This window comes from Eptatretus burgeri, chromosome 16 (genome assembly GCF_056783735.1).
Source record: "Eptatretus burgeri isolate ZD-2024b chromosome 16, Ebu_testis_v1, whole genome shotgun sequence".
Taxonomy (NCBI): domain Eukaryota; kingdom Metazoa; phylum Chordata; class Myxini; order Myxiniformes; family Myxinidae; genus Eptatretus; species Eptatretus burgeri.
In genome coordinates, this window is record NC_140976.1 from 50,676,245 (window position 1) to 50,700,451 (window position 24,207).

Sequence of the window (24,207 nt, forward strand, 5' to 3'; positions counted from 1 at the left end):
TAAAATCCTGCAGCGCACACAAGTTCCCTCTGCTCAAGCCAGCGCATGTCCAGGCCCGTCTGAAGTTTGCCAATGACCATCTGGATGATCCAGAGGAGGATGGGAGAAGGTCATGTGGTCTGATGAGCCCAAAATAGAGCTTTTTGGTTTAAACTCCACTCGCCGTGTTTGGAGGAAGAAGAAGGATGAGTACAACCCTAAGAACACCATCCCAACCGTGAAGCATGGAGGTGGAAACATCATTCTTTGGGGATGCTTTTCTGCAAAGGGGACAGGACGACTGCACCGTATTGAGGGGAGGATGGATGGGGCCATGTATCACGGGTTCTTGGCCAACAACCTCCTTCGCTCAACAAGAGCATTGAAGTTGGGGTGTGGCTGGGTCTTCCAGAATGACAACGACCCGAAAAAAAAACAGCCAGGGAAACTAAGGAGTGGCTCCGTAAGAAGCATCTCAAGGTCCTGGAGTGGCTAAGTCAGTCTCCAGACCTGGACCCAAGAGAAAATATTTGGAGGGAGCTGAAAGTCTGTGTTGCCCAGCGACAGCCCCGAAACCTGAAGGATCTGGAGAAGATCTGTCTGGAGGAGTGGGCCAAAATCCCTGCTGCAGTCTGTGCAAACCTGGATAAGAACTACAGGAAACGTCTGATCTCTGTAATTGCAAACAAAGGTTTCTGTACCAAATATTAAGTTCTGTTTTTCTGATGTATCAAATACTTATTTCACGCAATAAAATGCAAATTAATAATTTAAAAATCATACAATGTGATTTTCAGGATTTTTGTTTTAGATTCCGTCTTTCACAGTTGAACGGTACCTATGATAAAAAATTACAGACCTCTACGTGCTTTGTAAGTGGGAAAAACTGAAAAATCGGCAGTGTATCAAATACTTGTTCTCCACACTGTACATACATATATATATATATATATATATATATATATATATATATATATATATATATATATATATATATATATATATACATATACATATACATATACATATATATATATATATATATATATATATATATATATATATATATATATATATATATATATATATATACATATATATATATATATATATATATATATATATATATATATATATATATATATATATATATATATATATATATATATATATATATATATATATATATATATATATATATATATATATATATATATATATATAATACATATATATATATAATACATATATATATATATATATATATATATATATATATATATATATATATATATATATATATATATATATATATATATATATATATATATATATATATATATATATATATATATATATATATATACATACATATAATACATATAGATATATAATACATATATATATATATATACATACATATAGATATATAATACATATAGATATATAATACATATAAATATATAATACATATATATATAATACATATATATATATACATATATATATAAAATATATATAAAATACATATATATATAAAGTACATATATATATATATATATATATATATATATATATATAATACATATATTAGGGGGGAGGGGGGAGGGGAGGTGGAGGGGACGGATGCAAATTCTCAATGTAAAGAGTATCACGTAGTTCCGCCTCTAGGTGGTGGAGGGTCTTACAAGTCTTCGCCATTTACAGCACAGCACTCCTTCCTGTCCCCTTGTTTTACAGTGCAGTGAGGTGCTTTAAATTACTAGCAGTAAGTATGTTTTTACTTCATGCACATAACTTCATGGGTTGTTTATTTATTTATTTTTTCCTATACAGAGCTATCAGTTGTTTATAAACCATCCACATAAAGGTGCGTTAGAAGAACGTGTTGCATGCTTGGAACAAGATAGCCCATAGGGTGGGTTCTCTGCTAGTTATTTATAATGAGGGCAATAACCTTTCACATTTGATCGGTCTCATCAGGAAAACAAGACCTGCTTGAAGAAAACCAAAAACACATTTAGAATCAGTGTCCCAAGAGCTATCTCGTCCATCTATAATTATATCTGATGAAAATGACTTTGTGGCCAGTGTAATTTAATCCCTTGGACAGGTTGGCCAAACCCGTTGCATACGATTCAATTGTGCTACCTCATACTTGTCAGTGTTAGTCTTTCAGAATGAATTGATTGAAAATAATTAACAGATAACACCAAGTTCTACTTTTTTATTTCAGTCACTATGAGATACATAGGGCTCGCAGGATGGCCTCAAGGTATGCACATTAACCTATGAGCCATCGAGTCTGGATTTCAATCTCGACCCAGCTATAAACTGACACCCTGGTGTCTCAAGGGCAGGGAGAAGCATCAATGTGTGTGCCATCCCACGGATGGAAGATAAAATGGGAGTGCTGTCTGCCAGGATCAGTTGGTGGATGTTAAATATCCCACAGTGTCCTTTGCTAAGAGTCGGCGAGCTATTGCCAGCACCTTGAACAAATTCTAAATTCATGCACTGACTTCCTGCATTGGAGTGGCAACTGAACCAGGATTGCAGCCTCGTAATTGCTTCAGTCACACCAATGCTCTGCAAAGGGCATGGTACATGATGATGATGACTTGGATAAGGTGCATACATGGAAATCCATTGTTCCTCGAGTTAATTGGATGATTTGTTCAGGCAATCAATTCAAAAGATATGAAACCCGCACAACTCTTTTTTTTCCCAACCGACCCAGCCCAATTCTCCCAACAGTTACCAAAAGCAGATGTTTTTCTTTTTCATTATGCCTTATCAGGAACAGAAAACAGCACAATTTTTTTAATGTCATTTGAATACAAAGAAAGCACTTAAACAGTTGAGAGAAGCCATAACAATTCAGAATTTAAAAAATAAAAATTACTTGAAATAGAGTTGGCCAGAAGAGAAGTTGCTGTAAACCGTGCTCGCATTTGGATCACTCTGCCATGGCAAAGGGTTGCTGAAGGAGTGGAAGAGGTAGAAGAGAGCCCATACCATGATCATGTTGTAAGATACTGATAACATGAAACACATAGCTACACTGGAAACACCAACACCTGTAGAAGGAAAAAAAACCCACAAAAAGCAATATTAAATAATGACAACAATAAAAATATAAACACCAAACAGGAGGCATAAACAAGGCAACTTAAACAAGGTAGCTAATTTCACAAGCCCTTCAAAAAAGGCAAGTGCAGTAAACTACAGGAAATAGATCAGACTATGTAAATATTAAACCATTCAAAAGCCATCTTGGTCATAAAGTGCACAACTCCATTCAGCTTTATTCTCGACATGAGTCATTTGGCCCTAGTGGCCTAGATTTGGGGAAGTTAAATCAGGCGAAAGGCAGTAGTGTGAGGGCGGAGATTGTATGGTAGTTGAAACTGAACAAGTTTTAGAATAACCATAATGAATATTTTAAAGTCTCATTAATGACGCTCAGAGAGAAGCTTTTATATAGCTCTGTATATTTAAAAAATATTCTCCCATTTAAAATTAAACAACATGCTTAGGAAGATCCAAAGATGATCAACCTAACTCCTTCTACTCCCACACCCAGGAAAGAGCTGCTCCTATTCTACTTTGCTATATCAACCACAAAAGCAGAAAGTTCCCAGTGTCAGCTCAAATGGCAACCACCTTCAAACCTTTGAAAAGAGGGCAGACCATGGCGAAAGCCTGGGCCATTCCACGACGCCAGTACTGCCCCATGATGACTTCCATATACAACAATGGAATCCCACACATGAAGTGCATCAGCAGGTAAGGAATGAGGAAGGCACCTGCACAGACCAAAACCTCAAATAATCAATATTTATCAATACAAAGCATTAATATTTGTCAAGAAATATTATCCCACCCATAAAAAATAACCTCTTCACATTTTGACTCCTCTATCTTTTTTGAGACGAAAATAGCCCTACATTCTTAATATGGCATTTGAAATAGTAGGTAAGAGGAGTAAAAGGTTATATTTAATTATTTAGGAGAACACTTCTTGGTAAAGCACAGATACCAATGCTTGATGGGTGTCCCGGGTATGGCTCAAACCCACAACCTCGAGTAGTATGGCACTGCATCATTAGTAATGAATATCAGCGCCCCAAACAAATCAGCCACCTCACTTCGTGAGGACGTTCTGGGACACCCATCAGAGACTCGTATCTGGGATTTACCAAGAAGGTGTTTGTCTAATTACAATTGGATATAATATTAATTCACCTTCTAAATTGCATTAACATATTTCTGAGTAAAATGTTTCTGTGGTTGTGACAGTAAAGAGATAGATTACATGAAACTTTAAAGGCCATTGAATAATATGTATTCAATTTAATGTATTATAGCTTGGTGGAACCAGTTTGTGAGGGTTTTAAATTAATGATCACTGTCATGCTGAACTTCTCTAATTTGTAAATTAAAGGGCACTTGACCTTTTGAAATCAAAATTGAATCTGTTCATCTTTGTATTATAGCCCAGTTATGCTAAGTTTGGTCCAAATCCCTTGAGCAGTTCACAAGTTATCACGGCAATAAAAATCTACCACTTTCAGCTGATGGTCACATGGCCTTTCACACAAAATTCTTATCAGTTCATTTTTGCATCATAGTGTGTATTTGTTCCCAAGTTTGTGAAAAAAAATCCCTTCAGTGGTTCACAAGCTGTTGTGGTCATAAAAATTGATCATGGACGCACAGATGGACAACCACTAAAAAACAATGCTTCTGGAGTCTTCGGCAGCTGAGGCATAAAATTGTACAAGGAGGGAGGGATGGCACACCAACACGTATGTAAACAAGGTTGGGATGGACACAAACAATTATCATGTGGACCCATCGCCACATCTTTCTTTGAATAATGGTTGTAGCCTGCAAATGACAAAACATATATCTTGATTTGGTTAGCTGAATCGTGTGTAGTGTGTGTTTAAATGTTTTCGACTTCATGGTCAAATTCATACATGGAAACAATCAACATACACCATCAATGTAAATGGATGCAGGGATGGGCAAAGAACAACCATTATTCAAAGAAAGATGTGGGGATGGTTCCACATGATAATTTATTGTGACCATACCCGTCTTGTTTGCATAGTGTTTACATACCATCCCGAAACGTTTTTCATTGAAAAAAAAAGTTTTTATCTAATTTATATAAATTTGGAACTAATAAAAAAATGTGACTACATTCAAGTAGTTTTGTTAAGTTTTACAAGCAAGTTTTGGTACATTTTCGTGATAAGTCAAAATAACTTGGAATGAGGAAAGCATAAGCCAATTTGTGATGAATAAAACAAATTACTTTCAATTAGTAATAAAATGTTTTATAAAGCCCCAGTCCTTGGTACATTATGCCTGGTGTTGGCTTAATGGTTAGTGTGGTGGGCTTTGGATCCTAGGGTCCTGAGCTCAAATCCCTCTCAGCCATGAATTAATACCAGGTGGGGTTAACTCAGCCTGTCATCCTTCCGAGGTCGGCAAAATGAGTGCCAGAATGCTGGTATACTGTGTCGGAGTGGCGTCCCGTTCAGGATTGTGCCCAATAGCCAAGGAGACTGCTTCAGCAGCACCAACGCCCAACACAGAGTATGGTCCCAATCTCCTCCTCGTCCTCCTCCTCCTCCTTGGGACATGTAACTGATGCCCACCATTCCTCTTCCTCCCCCATCCTTTTTTCCCCACTCCCCCTCCTTTCTTCCTCCCACACTAACTGGTTACATGTATCAGGAAAGGTGTGATGGGACAAATTCCCATTAATATTGTTATGTTTCCAGGGATAGGGGTTTGAGATATCACCATAGAGCAGATCGGAATGTATAGAGCAGCATGATGGTCCATGTGCGAGTGGATAGCCATTTGATGTAAAAGTAGGGAAATGATAGCTTCATGATCATCTTGTTTGCATTGTGCCACACAGAGGGTAGTAGTAGTAGTCAGGGATTATGGTGTTGAAAATTGGATAAAATCTCTCTGTAAACCTGAACCGGAGGACGCCGTGCGACTTGGCACGAAACAGGTGGGGGGTCGAGCTATGAACGCCTCCTGAGGGGCGGAGCAATGGATCGCCTGAGAGGAGTGGAGCACCATCCAGAGAGGGGGGGTGGAGTTACATATGCCTCCAAAAAGTGGCGGAGCGGGGCCGAAGAAGAAGGAGACGGAGGAGTCAAATAGGCAGTTGGGAGTGAGAAACTTGGAGATGGCTGAGGAAAAAACAGAGGTCTGGTCTGAGGTGAATGGGGAAGTTGGTTGGAGGAGAGCAGAGAACTGAGGAGTTTGGAGGAGGGTCACAGTGTTTGGTGGAGAACAGGGAACCGAGATGTTCATGAGAAGAATCGTCTCTGAGAGGAGGTTGTCCTGCCTGCCTGCCTTTTTGTCGTTCCTGCCCTTCCCCATCCCTGGAGCCTGCCATGTGCCATCCACACCTGTTCATCTCCCCATCGTCTGAGCGCCTCATCGTCTTCGTCGTCCCTGCTTCCCCAAAGCCGAGTCCTCCAGTTTTTGTTCCCTTCCCATCTGTAACCGAGTCCGGTTTGAGGCACCTTCGTTTTAGATTTTTAGTTTCTCCTATTTGTACTTAATTGTTTACTTTATATTTTGTGTCCCCATTCATTCCCCACCACAATCTGCCATCATCATCTCCGTCACGATCCTATCATCCCCGATTCTCTTTATTATTGTGGTTCAGGAAATAAATCCATTGAGTTTAAAGCTTTCAAGGTTTCTCATGTCTCTCCTCACCATGAGTGCCCGCATTGTCTGCCATCAATTCAGAATGTCTCTTTAGGAGTTCAGCAGCTCAGGATATCATGGGACTTAAACCTCCCACCGTGATGAGCTCGACGTTAGTCGAGCCGTTAACGCTATGATACTATGATGTCACCACTCAACAATACTAGTTTGCCAATACCAAAGTACTCGACATCACCACAATACAACAAAGTTTTACTGAATATAGTTATTGAAACGTAACATCCTAGTTTTTCTGAATGGTCAGAGCTGGAGGGGAGGGGGTAGGAGGAAAGGGTTCAGGACTCCTACGGGTTTCCCCCAGGGCCGCCGCAGCTGAAAGGATGGACTCGGTCTATGTCAAACACGCCGACAGACGCTCGCATGTAGACTTGTGTTTATCAGAAGACATGACTTCTCAAAGCAGATCCTCCCTTGTTTGACACATTAAAGGTCTTCTGGCAATGATTGCACCTTGCCTTGTCACCGTACTGTCCTGCCCAATCCAACTTCCGTATTGCAGATTGGTGAGCCATAGCTCTTGAAATTAGCATTTTCCCGCCATAAATGTTGTTTCACAACCTGAGTCAACAAAGATGGCAACCAAAATGTGTGATGAATATAATGTATGCAGGAATTCTGTGATTTTATTGACCAAGAATAAATGTGACCAGAGTGGAAATAATCAGGAACCCAAATCAACGTAGTTATGGGGCAATAACTTTGGATTGGCAGCAAGGTTCCTGATATTGATTTGGTCTTTGAGAAACGAATGACATCATGGAATATATGCAGAATTGACTGTCAAAAAAGCATACATAAGGCTGAGTTTCTTGCCATTGTTAAATCGTTTTGATATGTTTTTCCGTTATAAAAAACACATTTTATGGATGTCTTCATTTTCCAGGACTTTCAAGGACCTCAGCTAAATTTTGTCAAATTCCAAGACTTTCAAGGACTGGAAATCCAAAATCCAAATCCATTGGGATCATACTCAGTACAGTGTTCATGCTGCCAAAGCAGTCTCCTTGGATATTGGGCACAATCCTGGATGGGTTACTGCTCCAACAAAGGACACTCAAATGACTCAATCATCCCAACAAACTGGTACTTGTTTTGCTAACCTTGGAAGGATGATCAATCATCCCAGCAAGCTGGTTCTCATTTTTCTGACCTTGGAAAGATGGCAGGCTGAGTCAACCCACCCATCCATTGGGATAATACTTTCTACAGAGCGTTGGTGTTGCCTAAGCAGTCTCCTTGGCTATTGGGCACAATCCTGGACAGGTCACCACTCCGACACAGGATGCCAGCAAGCTGGTACTCATTTTGCCGACCTCAGAAGGATGACAGGCAGAGTCAACCCCACCTGGTATGAATTCAACAGCCGAGCAAGATTTGAACTCAGGACCATAGTATCCCAAAGCCACCACCCTTATCATCAAGCCCGCACCAGGCATGCCTGGAAAATTAATGTTGAAATTCAAGGGTTTCCAGGTTTTCAAGGACCCCGGTGGATGATCTCGTTCCAAGCATACAATACGTCCTTCGGCCACATCCTTTTATTTAGGCAGTTTGTAGGAACCAGACTGATGCCTTAATCACTCCCCCAAAAAAAAAACACTGGGTTCAGTACATTGAGGAAAAAATGCATCCTGCTTCCGTACATATTTAATACATCATAGTTATAGAGCTCAAATAATTCCGAATGCACCTGCTAAAAGGCTGACACCAGAGGCCTGAAGCCGAATAGGCATCAGGGGCCTTGTTAAGGCGACGGTACTATCAGCTCCAACCTTTCAATATTTGGTGTTCCATTTAACAGTCGCTTTGGTTGGTTTACACTGAACAGAAAACTTAAAGGGAGGATATGGCAATTGCGAATAGAACTCTTCCAAAGAAGTATTGGGCTGACCATAGCACCAAAATGGCGGATGTATAATTATTTTTTTTGGTTACTATTCAAGACAGCTGTCCAACCAATGGGTATATAGCAGACATTTGTGCACACAAATACTTACCATATTTTCTGGTGTATAAACCCCTGCAATGTATTAACCACACACCTGTTTTTCACCTTCAAAATAAATGAATATATTGATCATTAAATTTGTTTATCTAGATCTAAATACGTTTGTACATTAACTTTGTACAGAACAAAGTGATGGAGGTATCATCATGCCTACTCACATTTCCACTTAATTTCATCAAACAGTTTTATTCTCATTCTCAAGAAGTTGAAGAGAGAAGAGATGACACCAAAAAGTTTATATTTTTCTTTCTTATTTTTTAATATTATAAAGAGGATTTTTTGTGACTATAAAAAGGAAGAATAGGGATTCATTCCGATATGATAATATTTCTTGTGGATGTGTGGCCCTGAAAGGGGCCGTTTGGGGTTGATGAAGCTTTTCAGCTCAACCCGAGGAAATCCTAGTCAATGCTTTCCTTGTCAAAGATGGCACGTACGGTAACTCCTTGTCTGAATCAGGTTAGAGCAAGTCCCTGTTGCTGTCACCATCAAGTGCAGCCTCCTCCTCCAAAAATTATGTTTTCACATCTGTGCTATCCATGTTATTGGAGATGCAGCATTTCAGAAATGCCAACTTGATGATGTTCGATGTCATCTCCTCCCACACCCTGACGATCCAGCCGCAGATCATCGGAAGGTCGACACATTTCTCATCCCCCTACTCTTGGTGTGGGTCTTCACCCCACTCATTATCCAGTCAGTACAGCAGCAACGTAGCCCGTCCTTGAACGGCTTGTTGATGGACAAATAGATGGGCTGCAGAAGCGATGTCAGCCTACCTGGAAAATGACGACATTGGTGTTGGTCCTACAGAGCAGCGCTTTGGTATAGTCAGTCTTGTGACAACTGAACACATCCAGGACTAGCATACTCCATTGTTGGAAGAAACTGTTGTTGGCTTTATTTAATTTCTGCACATGATACAAACTCTTAACCTGAACCGATTTTCAAAAAATATATGGTGGAATTGAGCTTAACAGTAGTTCTGACTGCTAACAAAAATAATAATAAAAAAAAATTCATTTGGAATATGATTGAAATTCAGCATTGATTGTTTTTTAAGGCTAATTTTTTTTCTACACCTGTGTTTTAACTGCACCCTCAACTTTCACCATTTTTGCCAATAAAAAGTGTGGCTTATTCACCCAAAAATATGGTACTCCATTATATATCTGTACTAAAAAAAGGCTGTGTGTGTGTGTGTGTGTGTGTGTGTGTGTGTGTGTGTGTGTGTGTGTGTGTGTGTGTGTGTGTGTGTGTGTGTGTGTGTGTGTGTGTGTGTGTGTGTGTGTGTGTGTGTGTCAATGTGTCACCACCATAACTCCAAAACCATAAAACCCAGCAGCCTTAAAAACTTCGCATACACACTAAGGAAACTCCAAGGAAGTGCAAGAGTGCAAATTTGGTGGTTTAGTTAATTAAAACAACTCTTTTGAAGAGAATTAACGGCCTTATTTAATTATATCCTTCTTCAGGTGATCCTCGGCCACCTCGCTGTCTGGGCTCTTAAGGCGTTTCCTGGGTAACATCGCTGTGGTCTGAAGCCGCCAAGTTTTTTGGCTTGCTCAATCTGACTTTAACTTGGAACAGGCCGCAATGATTTCTTAACGATAAAGTTTATTTTTCACTTTGTTCACTCATCTTGAATGCCAGTTCATTAAAGCAACAAATTGCTGCATACATCGCTTTTGGAAGTACAATAAGTTTTCAAATTAGGAGCTTGGAGCAATTTCATGCATTATACGAGACAATGTTCCACGATGGACTCTCACGAACTAATTGAAGTATATCATCGAAATATTATTTCGGTTTTGAGAATCGGATATTATCATGTTCTAAATAAGTGTTGAAATCTGTGGAAAATCTGATCATTTAAAGAAATAACTAGTCTTATAACTAAGCCGATACACATATTTACTTTAAGCAAGCAAGGTTGCATTCCCTCCTTCTCCGTAGATACACAAGAAAATGTGAAATTTCCAAAGCTTTAAACTTATCTTTTTCTGCTGTTTGGAGAATTATATAGAGCAAACAAAAATTTTATGAACGTGACAAAATTTTCATTTATTTCATTTATTTATTTAGACTGAACAACCATTCCTGATCAACCATTTAAATGGAGTGCATGCATGAGTGCTAAAGCCACTTGATGAGCATCCCACTGTCGATCGGGGTGCAGCAATACATCAATTTTACCAAACCGTTCACTCTCTGTGGACGCTTTTGCCACACCACGTCACCCTGGCCGAGGGGGTCACGCTCCGTCACCCCAGCAGAGGGGTCGCGCCTTGTCACCCCAACAGAGGGGTCGCGCCCCGTCACCCCGGCAGAGGGGGTCGCGCCTCGTCACCCCGGCAGAGGGGGTCGCACCCCGTCATCCTGGCCGAGGGGGTCGCGCTCCATCACCCCGGCTGAGGGGTCGCGCTCCGTCACCCCGGCCGAGGGGGTCGCGCCTCGTCACCCCGGCCGAGGGGGTCGCACCCCGCCACCCGGCCGAGGGGGTCGCACCCCGCCACCCGGCCGAGGGGGTCGCACCCCGCCACCCGGCCGAGGGGGTCGCACCCCGCCACCCGGCCGAGGGGGTCGCACCCCGCCACCCCGGCCGAGTGGGTAGTGCCCCGTCACCCCGGCCGAGGGGGTCGCTCCCCGTCACAACGGCCGAGGGGGTCGCAAAACGTCACCCCGGCCGAGGGGGTCACGCCTCGTCACCCGCTTCTGTCTCTGTCCATATCCAGATGATAATTGTCTGGACGGTGTATGTCTCTGGACGTATATGGGTGGTGTTCATAGTATGACCGGTAGAAAATGGATTTCAGACGTTATTTTGTTTCCATATTCACTGTTTTTATATGCAGAATAATTTTGATGAGACGGTATGAATCGTAATTAACGCTCCACCACAAGTCTGCCTTCACTTTCTCTCACTTCACACTGTCTTCCCTTCCCCCACCCCTCCTCGCTCCCCCTCCCTCCTCGCTCCCCCTCCCTCCTCTCTCCTTTCCCATCGATGTCTCCCCACCTGACTCCCCCTCTTCTCCCCCTTTTTCTCCCTCCATCCTTTAGTATTACCATCAGCGAATCGACGGGTGGCATTTCCTCGTATTAAATAAATTTCCCTTACTTGTGACAAGTGATACTTTTGACAGCTAACTCAACAGTCGACAAGGGCTCAAACTCAGGACCCCAAGGTCCCAAGACAGTCACTTTAACTTCTATGCCAACACCAGGCTTATCTATGTTATTAAATCATTTTAATTCTTGTTTCAGTTGATTTGGAGGAAGATTTTAATACTTTCCACCAAGACAATTGTTCCTGCAAATGCAAACCAATCAACCAGAAGGCATGTTGTGCGATCGGCAGGTAAATCGAAATATGTGGAGCCTGATGAGGGTAAATATACCCAAAATTTGGATATACGGAGATCGGGGGAGTGCTCGTTACGATCCACCTATTTTTTATTTACCAGCCGATCGCAACAAGTGCCTACTGGGTGATTGCTTTGCATTAGCGGGAACATTTGTCTGGGTGGCAGACGGATGGATTTTTTGCGGATTATGCAGATTATTGCGGATTATCCACTCTTTGCGGATTATGCAGTTTTACCGTGCGAGACATAATCCGCAGACAATTCTTACCATTACATCCAGAAGTTACGATTGATTACATATATATGTATATATATATATATATATATATATATATATATATATATATATATATATATATATATATATATATATATATATATATATATATATATATATATATATATATATATATATATATATATATATATATATATATATATATATATTAGGTGAATGCACCCGGAATTGCCCGGGTTCTTTTTGAATGAATTTAATATTCTGTACATAGGTCTGATGGGAGCCCAGTATCAGTTCCCTATTGTGCCAGGGCAGTCATACCCTAAGGGGTTGGTGAGAGGGGAAACACGCCCCCCCCCAGCCGAGGGGCCTCGCCACCTAGCCTATAACCTTCCCCCGCCCGTCACGACAGTTTTTCGTTTCAGGTTTCCTCCTATCTTTCACCGTTCAGATTAGCGTGTGCATACAAACAAACAAACACTTCAAATTATATATAAGATAATATAGATGTACAGTATACACACAGGGTGTTTCAAAAAGAGTGATACAACATTAAATGTCAATTTACAAAAAAAGAGAAACTTCAGGAACATGAACCAAACATTTCTTGAAAGCTTATGACACGCTATTTTCTATCACTAATTGCTATTGCAGTAAGTCACTGCTGGAGTGAGAGTCCAAGGTCTGAAATTAGCATCCATGCAAAATCTTTGTAAATGATGTTCTCAATGTGTGCCCCTCCACGGTTCAGACAGGCATTGATCCTGACTTCAAAGTTCTGTCCAACTTTCCGGTAGGTCTCATGTGGCACTGCCTGAAGGTAGGCTGACACCTTCTGCTTCAGATCATTCAGTGTGGCAGGGCATTTGGTATCCATCCTATCACTGAGCCAATAGCACATAACAAGTCTCCTTCTCATGTCATCTTGATTCAGTTTATGCCTAATATAGATGATGTATGGGAAAAGCATCAGTTTCTTAGTGAGGATACTCCAGACTGATGTAGGTTTGATGCCTAGCTCCTGAGAGCGCTGGTGGTGGGACTTCTTGGGACTGTCCACTGCAGAATCTCACATAGTATCAATGCTGGCTTGGCTCTTGGTTACTGATGCTAGCCTGCCACTCACCCTTGCTATTGTTGTGCACTGTACCCTTTGATCAAAATGTCTCACAATACGCTGAATGGCACAATTTATTGGTTCATCACGTGTTCTGAAATCGTATTCCAGGTAGAACCTCCAGCAAGTGTCTATGTATGATTTATTCTCATGCCCAGAGTCACCACTTTTGTCTTTTGCTTCACTGTCAATGGTATTGGTTGAGCTACGGAGATAATAGATATTCCAGGCATCAAATACCATGACAAGCTGGTAGGCAGCCATGGGTCGCCGAGCATCTGATGACCTTTGACCCCTGATCCGAGTTAATCTAGTACTAAGTACTTACGAAACTGCAATTGAATCGGTTGACCCATGTATGAGCAAGGGGGCTTTGAATGGTCATTTTGCCCGAACAATGCACTCATTGACCTGTGACCCCTGACTTAGCTGAGATAGGTCAATATATCCTGAAGCAAAGTTGTAGTACCCATTGAGTACTATGTACATATGAACTTTCATTCGTATCGGTTAACCCGTGTAGGAGGAAGGGGGCTTTGAATGGTCATTTTGACCGAAAAATGCACTCATTGACCTTTGACACCTGACATTGCCAAGATAGGTCAATATGTTCTGAAGCAAAGTTGTAGTACTCATTGTGTGCTATGTACCTATGAACTTTCATTCGTATCGGTTAACCCATGGAGGAGCAAGGGGGCTTTGAATGGTTATTTTTCCCGAAAAATGCACTCATTGACCTTTGACCCCTGACTTAGCTGAGATAGGTCAATATATCCTGAAGCAAATTGTAGTACTCATTGAGTACTATGTACCTATGAACTTTCATTAGTATCGGTTAATCCGGGTAGGAGCAAGGGAGCCTTGAATGGTAATTTCGCCCGAAAAATGCACTCATTTACCTTTGACCCCTGACCTACTCGAGATAGGTCATTATGCAAATGACCAAAGTTGTAGTACTCATTACGGTCCATAAGCCTGTACAGATTAATTTGATTCGATTCAACCATCTTAGAGTTAGTGTACTTTGAATTTTCAGCGGGAATGCTCAAAGGCCATCAGACACCCAAGTTGAGAGGGTTGCCATTTGGAAAGTATAAGATATAGAAAAAATGGATGTCATGTAGCAGATAGAGAATCACTTGAAGATTATGCATACCAAATCTCATCGAGTTCCATCTTCTGATAACTACTCGGTGTCAATTTGAATAAAAAGTACCGAAAATGTGGTTTGATATCGGAAATCCCCAAAGTTCAAGGGGGTGCTGTGGGTGAACAAAGATATAAATCGAAAATCCGGCTTGATCGTTTGTGCACAATGCATTCCAGATGATGTGTGAATTTTCATGACCATCTGACCGAACCGTTCACTCTCTGTGGACGGTTTTGCCGCACCACGTCACCCTGGCCGAGGGGGTCACGCTCCGTCACCCCAGCAGAGGGGTCGCGCCTTGTCACCCCAACAGAGGGGGTCACGCCCCATCACCCTGGCAGAGGGGGTCGCGCCATAACCCTAGGAGGAGTAGCATTTGGCACGAAGGCACCTCCAGCTCTCGCATATTATCAATTTTTGCACTAATTGACCTTTGATCCCTGACCTAAGCAATATCGGTCAATATGTCATGAGGCAAAGTTGTAGCACTCATTGCTTGCTATGAACCTGCAAAGTTTCATTCGGATGGATGCACTCACCTGGTCGCTAGGGGACCTTCAATTTTCGCTAATTTTCGGGCATACCCCATTTGTAGGGGGCGATGCGGGTAAACTATTCCATATCACAAAAAAACGGAATATATTTGGTAGAGCATCACCTGTAGATGATGCGTGCCAAATTTCATAAGCCTATGTGGGATAATGGCTTTCGGAATTGATTTTGCGTGAACGGTACAGATTTTGAAGGTTTTTCGGCTGTTGTTAGGGAACCAAAGCGTCCCTAGCAACCATCACAATTTTCAAAGCACTTGGTCATAAGATGTACCTACCACCTGAGTTTGGTCAAAATCGGCCCACGTTTACTACCAATTATGCTGATGGCAAACGAGCAAACATCCAAACAAACAGACAGAATTACTGACCATAAGGGTCACCTATTTCGGCGACCCAATAACACCACCAAATCCTGAAAAGGAAAACGGTATCGGTAATAAAAAAAAGAGAAAAATAAATGACAGGAAGACAAAGTTGTAGCAATCTTTTTGAAACAGCCTACACGCACACGCACACGCATGCGCGCGCACACACACACACACACACACACACACACACACACACACACACACACACACACACACACACACACACACACACACACACACACACACACACACACACACACACACACACACACACACACACACACACACACACACACACACACACACGTCTGTTTCCGTCATATTGTTCCTCAGGCATGACCACATCTTTTAAGTTACAAACTCCAAACTTCGGGTGAAAATGCAATTTTGTGTGTTTGGGTTGGGGGAGGTAAGATTGGCTATGTGACCTCGGCCTCACTAGTGGGTGTGGGCTAAATTCTCAATGTAAATGTGTATTATGTAACGCCACCAGGTGGAGGTGGAGGATATTACAATGTCCTTTTTTACCTGAGTAACGCTTAGGTTAAAGCACTCTTCGCAGGGGTAAATTTGTCCTCCTTGTTTAACCGCAACAATATTAACTAGAACTGCCACTTTATAACTGCTGGCAGTGATGACCGGGTACCCAGACGTCCACCTTTGATACAACTTGAGACTTGTATGATAGTTGCAAAGTTTCCCTTCGATAGGATAAGTGGTTGCAGAAAAAATATTCTTTAATAGTGATATAAATACAGCCTGCTTCGACACAGTGCGGGACTGACGAGTTACGAACTGGGTAGCACAAAGTGTTCAACCTATTTATTCCGAATGCAGTTAGCCATTTTTCCTGGGGACATTGTCGGTATCAATTGAATTGCTATTCCTGTACCTTCAAATGCATTCAGGTCCAGCCAAATGAGCCTTCTGGAAATAAAAAAATTCTCAAAGTTCTCAGAGTTAAATATTTAAATAATTATGGCTGCAAAACTGTGTGGCTGATCGGATTGAAATTTTAAACCTATGTTTCACATGTCGGCTAGATAATAATTTTGAAGTTTCACATATATTGACACAGCGGTTCCAGAGTAAATATTACTTAATATTTTCCCTTCAATCCAACATGGCTGCCAAACCATGAGGCCGATCGAGTTGAAATTTAAACCCTTCATTCCACATGACTGTTCCATCATAAAACTAAAGTTTCACCTTTATTGATGCAGTAGTTCCAGAGTAAACATTAATTAATATTTTTCCTTCAATCCAATATGGTTGCAAAACGATGTGTCGTACATCAAAGCGGGGGGGGGGAGAGAACTTTTTGTTCGTCATGGAGAGACGGTCATACATGTGGAGTTTCGCCTCGATCTGTTCAGCCGTTTCAGAGAAGAAGACTTTTAAAGTTATTAATTTTCAATCCAATATGGCTGCCATACCATGTGACCTATTACAACATAAATTTAAATTCTCGGGGAAGTGGATTATGCTTGTTAAGTTTCATGTTGATTGGATAATGTGCGTTTTTCCATCCAAGATGGCCTCCAAACCATGTGACATGTGACATCATAATTTTACCGTATATGCAGGCATGGGGGTAGATTATAGTAGCCAAGTTCCGCTTCGATAGATAATGTTTTCACTGGAACCACATTACCGATCTATAATTCCAGCAATCTATGTGTGTCTGTTCTTATGTGTGTGTGTGTCTGTGACTGCCGTTTCTCGACAACCCCTTGTCCGATCAAATTGAAACTTGCCAGGAATATCACTGGGGAACCGAGGATGTGCCTTTTCAAGGTTTGATATTAATCAGACAAGCGGTTCCCAAGTTACGGCCATTTATTTATCAACCAATGACAGGACACGGTGCTATGACGTCACAATATATATATATATATATATATATATATATATATATATATATATATATATATATATATATATATATATATATATATATATATATATTTTGCTTGTACGGCCATGCACCTACGGCCATGCACCTACGGCCACACACCTACAGGCACGCACGTACGGACCCGCACTAGTTTCATATAATTCTTGAATCCAACAGGGCTGCCAAACCATGTGACCTATCAATTAGAAATTAATAAACTTATATTCACTACTCGTGTGCAATATGTTTTTGAAGTTTCCCCTTGATCTGACCAGCCATTCTGGAGAAGATGTTTGAAGGATTTAGGGAAAATTCAATATGGCTGCCACACCATCTTCTTCTTCCTCTTTCGGCTTGCTCCCGTTAGGGGTCGCCACAGCGGACCAACTGTCTCCATTTCGCTCTATCCTCCACATCTTCCATTGACACTCCAACCACCCGCATGTCCGCCCTCACCGCATCCATGAACCTCTTCTTTGGCCTTCCTCTTCTCCTCCTGCCTGGCGGCTCCATCTTCAACATCCTTCTCCCGATATACTCCGTTTCCCTCCTGTGCACATGTCCAAACCATCTCAATCTCGCCTCTCTCACTTTGTTTCCAAACCGTCCTACCTGCGCTGTCCCTCTAATACACTCATTTCTTATCCTATCCATCCTCGTCACTCCCAACGAGAATCGCAGCATCTTTAACTCTGCCACCTCCAGCTCTGCTTCCTGTCTTTTTGTTAGCGCCACCGCCTCCAAACCATACAACATAGCTGGTCTCACTACCGTCTTGTATACTTTCCCATTCACTCTTGCAGCTACCCTTCTGTCACAAATCACTCCTGCAACTCTTCTCCAACCACTCCATCCTGCCTGCACTCTCTTTTTCACTTCTCTCCCACACTCTGCGTTACTTTGGACAGTTGATCCCAAGTATTTAAACCAATCCACCTTCCCCACCTCAACTCCTTGCAACTGCACCATACCACCACCCTCCCTCTCATTTACGCACATGTACTCCGTCTTACTCCTACTGACTAACATTCCCCTTCTCTCCAGTCCGTACCTCCACCTCTCAAGGCTCGATTCAGCCTGCTCCCTACTCTCCCTACAGATCATGATGTCATCCGCGAACATCATGGTCCATGGAGACTCCAGTCTGATCTCGTCCGTCAACCTGTCCATCACCATTGCAAACAGGAAAGGGCTCAGAGTCGATCCTTGGTGCAATCCCACTTTAACCTTAAACCGGTCCGTCATTCCTACCGCAGTTGGCTGCCACACCATGTGACCTATCAATTAGAGATTAACAAACTTGTGAAAAGATGTCTTGGGGAAAGTGTGTGTGAATTCTTGTCTCAATCTGTCCAGCTGTTCTGGAGAAGAAAATTTTTAAAATTTATTAATTTTCAATCCAAGATGGCTGACGAACCATGTGACCTATGACATAAATTTACATTCTGCCTCCAATCCTGTAGTGGAATACGTGTCAAGTTTCGTGTTAATCGGATAAGGTGTGTTTTTCTATCCAAAATGGCCAGCAAACCATGTGACTTGTGATGTCATAATTTTTACCATGTGTGCATACACGAGGATCGTTGCAAATTTTCACTTAAATAGATAAAGCAGTTCCAGAGAAAACATTTAATATTTTTCTTAAATCCAACATGGCTGCCAAACCATGTGACCTATCAATTATTCATTAACAAAATTGTAAAAGGATGTCATGTGGAATGTGCCTGTCAAGTTTCGCCTCAATCTGTCCAGCCGTTCTGCAGAAGAAAATGTTTGAATGTTTTAGGGTAAATTCAACATGGCCACCAAACCATGTAAAATATCAATAAGAAATTAATGAACTTGTAAAAGGATGTCATGGCAAATGTGTATGTAAAGTTTCGCATCAATCTCTTCAGTACGTCTCGAGAAGAAGACGTTTTTATTTATTTAAAAAAAAAAACAAGATGGCTGCCGAACCAAGTCACCTATGACATCAAAATATTTTTTTCTGCAGTGAATTGTTGTGTCGATGAGGCTCAATAAATTTCAGATTTTTCTTATGCAGCGTTCTACTTGACGAATTTTCACCGGGATACAGCTTCACTGATGACGTCACGAAAATTCACCCGTCTTCCCCATTGGGAATTCATTACAATGTATGAAGCGAAATATTTTTGCATTGCACGGTTTCAGAGATACAGAGGTCCAAAGTTTATGGTTTTTTTCAAGATGGCGCCCATACCACGTGACCTATGATTTCACAATTATCAATTAAGTTTGCTATCAAAAAGATACATACTATGGTGAAAATTTCGTTTTATTCGGACTTACCATTCCTAAGAAAATGATTTTTAAAGTGAAAGATTCCGAAAATTGGTGGCGGAAAAAGAAAAATAAGAAATAAACAAGAAAAACAATATGTTACCCAGTCCATTAGACTGGGGACCCAAATTACCACCTTTTAATTGCAGTGTACTCAACTTTTAGAATTAACAACTCCCCTCAACAACCAGTACATTCATATCGAAAGCTCATTCTAACTCCTTACTGATTGACTCACTCACTCATATTAACGTTCGGGACCTTCCGAGTGACGTAGAAAGCTGATTTTTTTTCATGTTGACGGACATTGAAGCAAATACACCCGGGGAAAAAGATCACATAATAGTTGGAAAGCATCCATAAGTGAAAATATAAATAAATAAATAAAAATAAATTAATAAAAATGCAGGTGAACGACCCGAGGATATGGGGGAAGCACGGTTCTCTATTGCTTACAATGTGTAAGCATATCCCACTATAATTTATACACATACTGTACTCACATTCTAATAGTACATAATTTATAGATGTACTGTACTCAACTTTTAATTGTAGAAACTTCATGCATGTACTTAAATTCGAATAGTACACTTGTAGACGCTACTGTACTGAAATTATAATTGTTCGTACTTTATACACACTCACATTCTAATTTTACATCTCATCTATAAAGCTCTTTCTAACCACTCACTGACTGACTCACTGACGGTTACTGACCATCAACTGAACGTTGATGTCCGTTACCTTCCGGGTGATGTAGAAAGCTGGAATTTTGCGTGCCGATTAACATTGAAGCTTACATTAGGGAAATATTAACGATTAACATTAACGGTACATTAGGGAAATAAAAAATAAAAAAAATATCGCAGAACCATGGGAAAGCGTCCGCAAATGAAAATATAACTAAATTAGAAAAATAATAATAAATGCAGGTGAGCGATCCAAGACAATGGAGAAGCACTGTCATTTTGCATGCCAACGGACATCGATGCCGATACACTAGGCGTGAAAATAATAATAAAATCACAGAACTGTCGGAATGTGTTCGTAAATGAAAATAAATTAATGTAAGTGAGCACCCGACAGAATGGGGAAGCACAGTTATTTATTGTTTATGACGTGTATGCATACCCCACTAGTATAATAAACAATTAATTCCAGAATCGAATGATAGGTATGCAAGCGTTGAAGATCACACTGAACCAGCACACCATCTATCAGTCACTCATTGAGAATTTGTGACAAATATAGTGTATCTGCGGCTTCTGTTTCTAAGCAGTACCAGCATTGTACTTGATGATAAATTATGGAAAAGATAAAATAAGTATCACCAAATGGCTATGTAGAAATAGCCGGGCAGTCGAGTGTAAGGATTATTATGCACATCGGTGTTCTCAATATTTTGAAGAATGCAATCACTGCATGTAAGTTTAAATGTGTTCAGAAAACACATAAATAAACCAATGGCACCCGCAGGGTGACCCGTATCTTGCCAAAAGGTGACCACATGTGACTTCTTTAAGGTCACACTGAGGTGAAAAGAGCTGCTATCCACCAGGAGCGACTCCTTGAGGAATATCTGCCTACGAGAGATTCCGATGAGAATCGTTCTACAGAGTAACCATGAAAAATATGCGTTTGCTCAATAACGTCACCAAATGACGTCATAATGTCTCAAGCTTGACATATCTCGAAAGCACTCATCGAGGTGTTCAATTTGAGGTACTACACGATATGATTCCTAAAACTTGAAAATTTGACCTTGGGGGCAAATATGTTTGACCTCAGGCGCTAACCATGAAGGTCAAGGTCAAGGCCAATCGCCACCAAAAACTAATCAGCTGAGCGCCAGAACATATACTACATTCCCATAAAGTTTGGAGATGATTCGATTAAAATCACTCAATAAATAAGGGTTTCATCAACCTCCATGATTTGCGGCAAAGTGACCTTGACCTTTACCTTTATGTGTGCTGAAGGGTATTGTAATAATACTATGATATGTGTACCCACAAGAGTTTCCAATGAGAATTGTGCTCTACAGAGTGATATAAAGGTGAAAAATCCAATGATTACAGACAAACAAACAAAAAACTTACCAAGTAACAGATCTTGCAAAAACTTCGTTTTGGCAAGATAATAATTATTTTGAAAACTGAAATATTCATTAAATGAGTAAACCAATCAAATTGGCAAATGCACATATTCTCACCTCCCCCATTGCGGAAGCACATGTATGGAAATCGCCAAATATTGCCGAGTCCCACAGCTGCACCGATGCACGCCAGCGTGAATTCCACCTTGCGAGCCCACATTTCCCGTGGCGGTTCATGGTACGTGTCTTCTACGTGCTCCATTATGTTACATATAATGAGGAATGCTTTTGAGAAACCAGCTTCCTTCACTGTTGCTCCTATTAAAGAGACAGAAATACAAAAATACGATGGGAGGGAAAGAAAGGGAGAGAGAGGGAGAGAGAGGAAGGGGGGGAAAGGGGAGGGAGGGGAGAGGGAGAGGGGGAGGGAGAGAGAGAGAGAGAGGGAGAGGGGGAGGGGAGGGAGGGGAGGGAGGGGAGGGGGAGGGAGAGGGAGGGGGAGGGGAGAGGGAGAGGTGGAGGGGAGGGAGGGAGAGAGGGAGGGAGGGGGAGGGAGAGGGGAGGGAGGGAGGGAGGAGAGGGAGGGAGAGAGGGAGGGAGGGGAGGGAGAGGGAGGAAAGGGAGGAGGAGGGATGGGAGGGAGGAGAGGGAGGGAGGGAGGGAGTGAGAGAGGGAGAGAGAGGGAGGGAGAGGGATGGAGAGGGAGGGAGAGGGAGGGAGAGGGAGGCAGAGGGAGGGAGGGAGAGGGAGAGGGAGGCAGAGGGAGGGAGGGAGAGGAAGGGAGGGACAGGGAGGGGGGACAGGGAAGGGGAGAAGGAGGGAGGGAGAGGGATGGAGAGGAAGGGAGAGGGAGGGAGCAGGAGGGAGGGAAAGGGAGGGAGAGGGAGGGAGAGGGAGGGAGGGAGAGGGAGGCAGGGAGAGGAGGAGGGAGGGAGAGGGAGGGAGGGAGAGGGAGAGGGAGGGAGAGGAAGGGAGGGAGAGGGAAAGGGAGAGGGAGGGAGAGGGAGGGAGAGGGAGGGAGAGGGAGAGGGAGGAAGAGGGAAAGGGAGGGAGAGGGAGAGAGGAGGATACATTTTACAGAGCAATAACTGTGGACCACCACCCAAATGGGGAAGTGTGCAATGGTTACATGGATTTTCCAAGTTCACATAAGCTCAAGTCCGAAACACGTTTCTGCTTTTCAGCTTTATCAGCAGGACAAAATGGTCAATAATGTGAAATGTGAAAAAACCCAAAAACGATTAAAGACAGACAGCATGCTTGGGCTACAATACAAAACAAGACAATTCTCTGTTTGTGTGTACGTCTGATAATTAAATAATTGAAAACGGCTTTCCAAATCTCCACCAAACGCTGAATACGCACTCAGGGTACCGACTACCTCGGGCCAGGTCATAGGCATAAAATAGATCCCACCTCCACAGGTGTGGGGAGATTATGCGATGTTTGCCTGTGCAAGTGGTTTTTTGACCATTGCTGGAGAGGAGGAAGGAGGCTTGTGAGGGTTCGGAAATGATGCCAATTCTGAAAAAAAATCCTCTCCCTCCCAGAGGGAGCAGGTATTACTCGTGCCGAAAATACAGAAACCTTCACTGGCTGTTCCCAGTATAGCTTCCTGAATGAGTTGCTGAAGGAATTATTTTGACAAGACAAGGTAAAAGCAGAAAGAAGCGAGTTATAATAAAAGTAGAAATATCTATCAATCAATCAATATACAGGGTTGCCCAAAAGTTACTTTACCCCTGATAAATTTCTCGCACTTCCCTCCGTCCGTTCCCCTCTGCCCTCGCCTCCTCGCCCACTATGATATGTAGAAACACCGAATCAGAAGAATGATAGAGCACATACAGATACAATGACAAATTAATTATTGTAAGAACTGCACAATAAAACCTGTATATTAAAAGAGTTCAAGAACAATGCTTCACTGGGAAGGGGTAAAGTGACTTTCAGGCCACCCTGTATTAAACAGCACACATCAGAAAGAAAAAAAAATTGTCCACCAGGATCGGACGATGGTAACACACTTACCTTTGCACAACAGAGTCTGGATTGGATTCCTGACACGACACCAAACGTTGAAGTCAATGGAGTCAGTGACGTACATAAGAGTTAGGATTTGTACGGGAGAAATTACAAGGAGACAATTGATGGGCAACACTCATAAAGTGTTGGAGAGAGGGGCACAAGGCAACAGCTCAAACTATAAGAGAACAGAGGGAAGAAGGGATAGAGGTGGCCGTTTAGCTGTGAATCGAGGAGGAATGATGCTTATTAACTGGGCGGGCCTGGAGAGGAGGAAGGGGGGGGATCATAAGACAAGAGGAGTGAAACGATAGATTAACCAAGAGTCCA

The 24,207-nt window shown here is 41.8% G+C and overlaps 1 protein-coding gene across 1 annotated transcript in view; it reads right to left on the reverse strand.

The window, feature by feature from the left end:
* Positions 1-24,100, reverse strand: part of LOC147011050 (sodium- and chloride-dependent GABA transporter ine-like) — a 152,452-nt gene extending 128,352 nt beyond the window's left edge. Inside the window, exons 1-4 of the mRNA XM_085860622.1 lie at positions 23,884-24,100; positions 21,970-22,170; positions 3,654-3,788; positions 2,885-3,059 (exon numbers count right to left, since the gene is read on the reverse strand). Of these exons, the coding sequence (XP_085716748.1) occupies positions 2,885-3,059; positions 3,654-3,788; positions 21,970-22,170; positions 23,884-23,959 (587 nt within the window). The 5' untranslated portion in view covers positions 23,960-24,100. The remainder of the gene's footprint in view (positions 1-2,884; positions 3,060-3,653; positions 3,789-21,969; positions 22,171-23,883) is intronic.
* Positions 24,101-24,207: the final 107 nt, after the last annotated feature.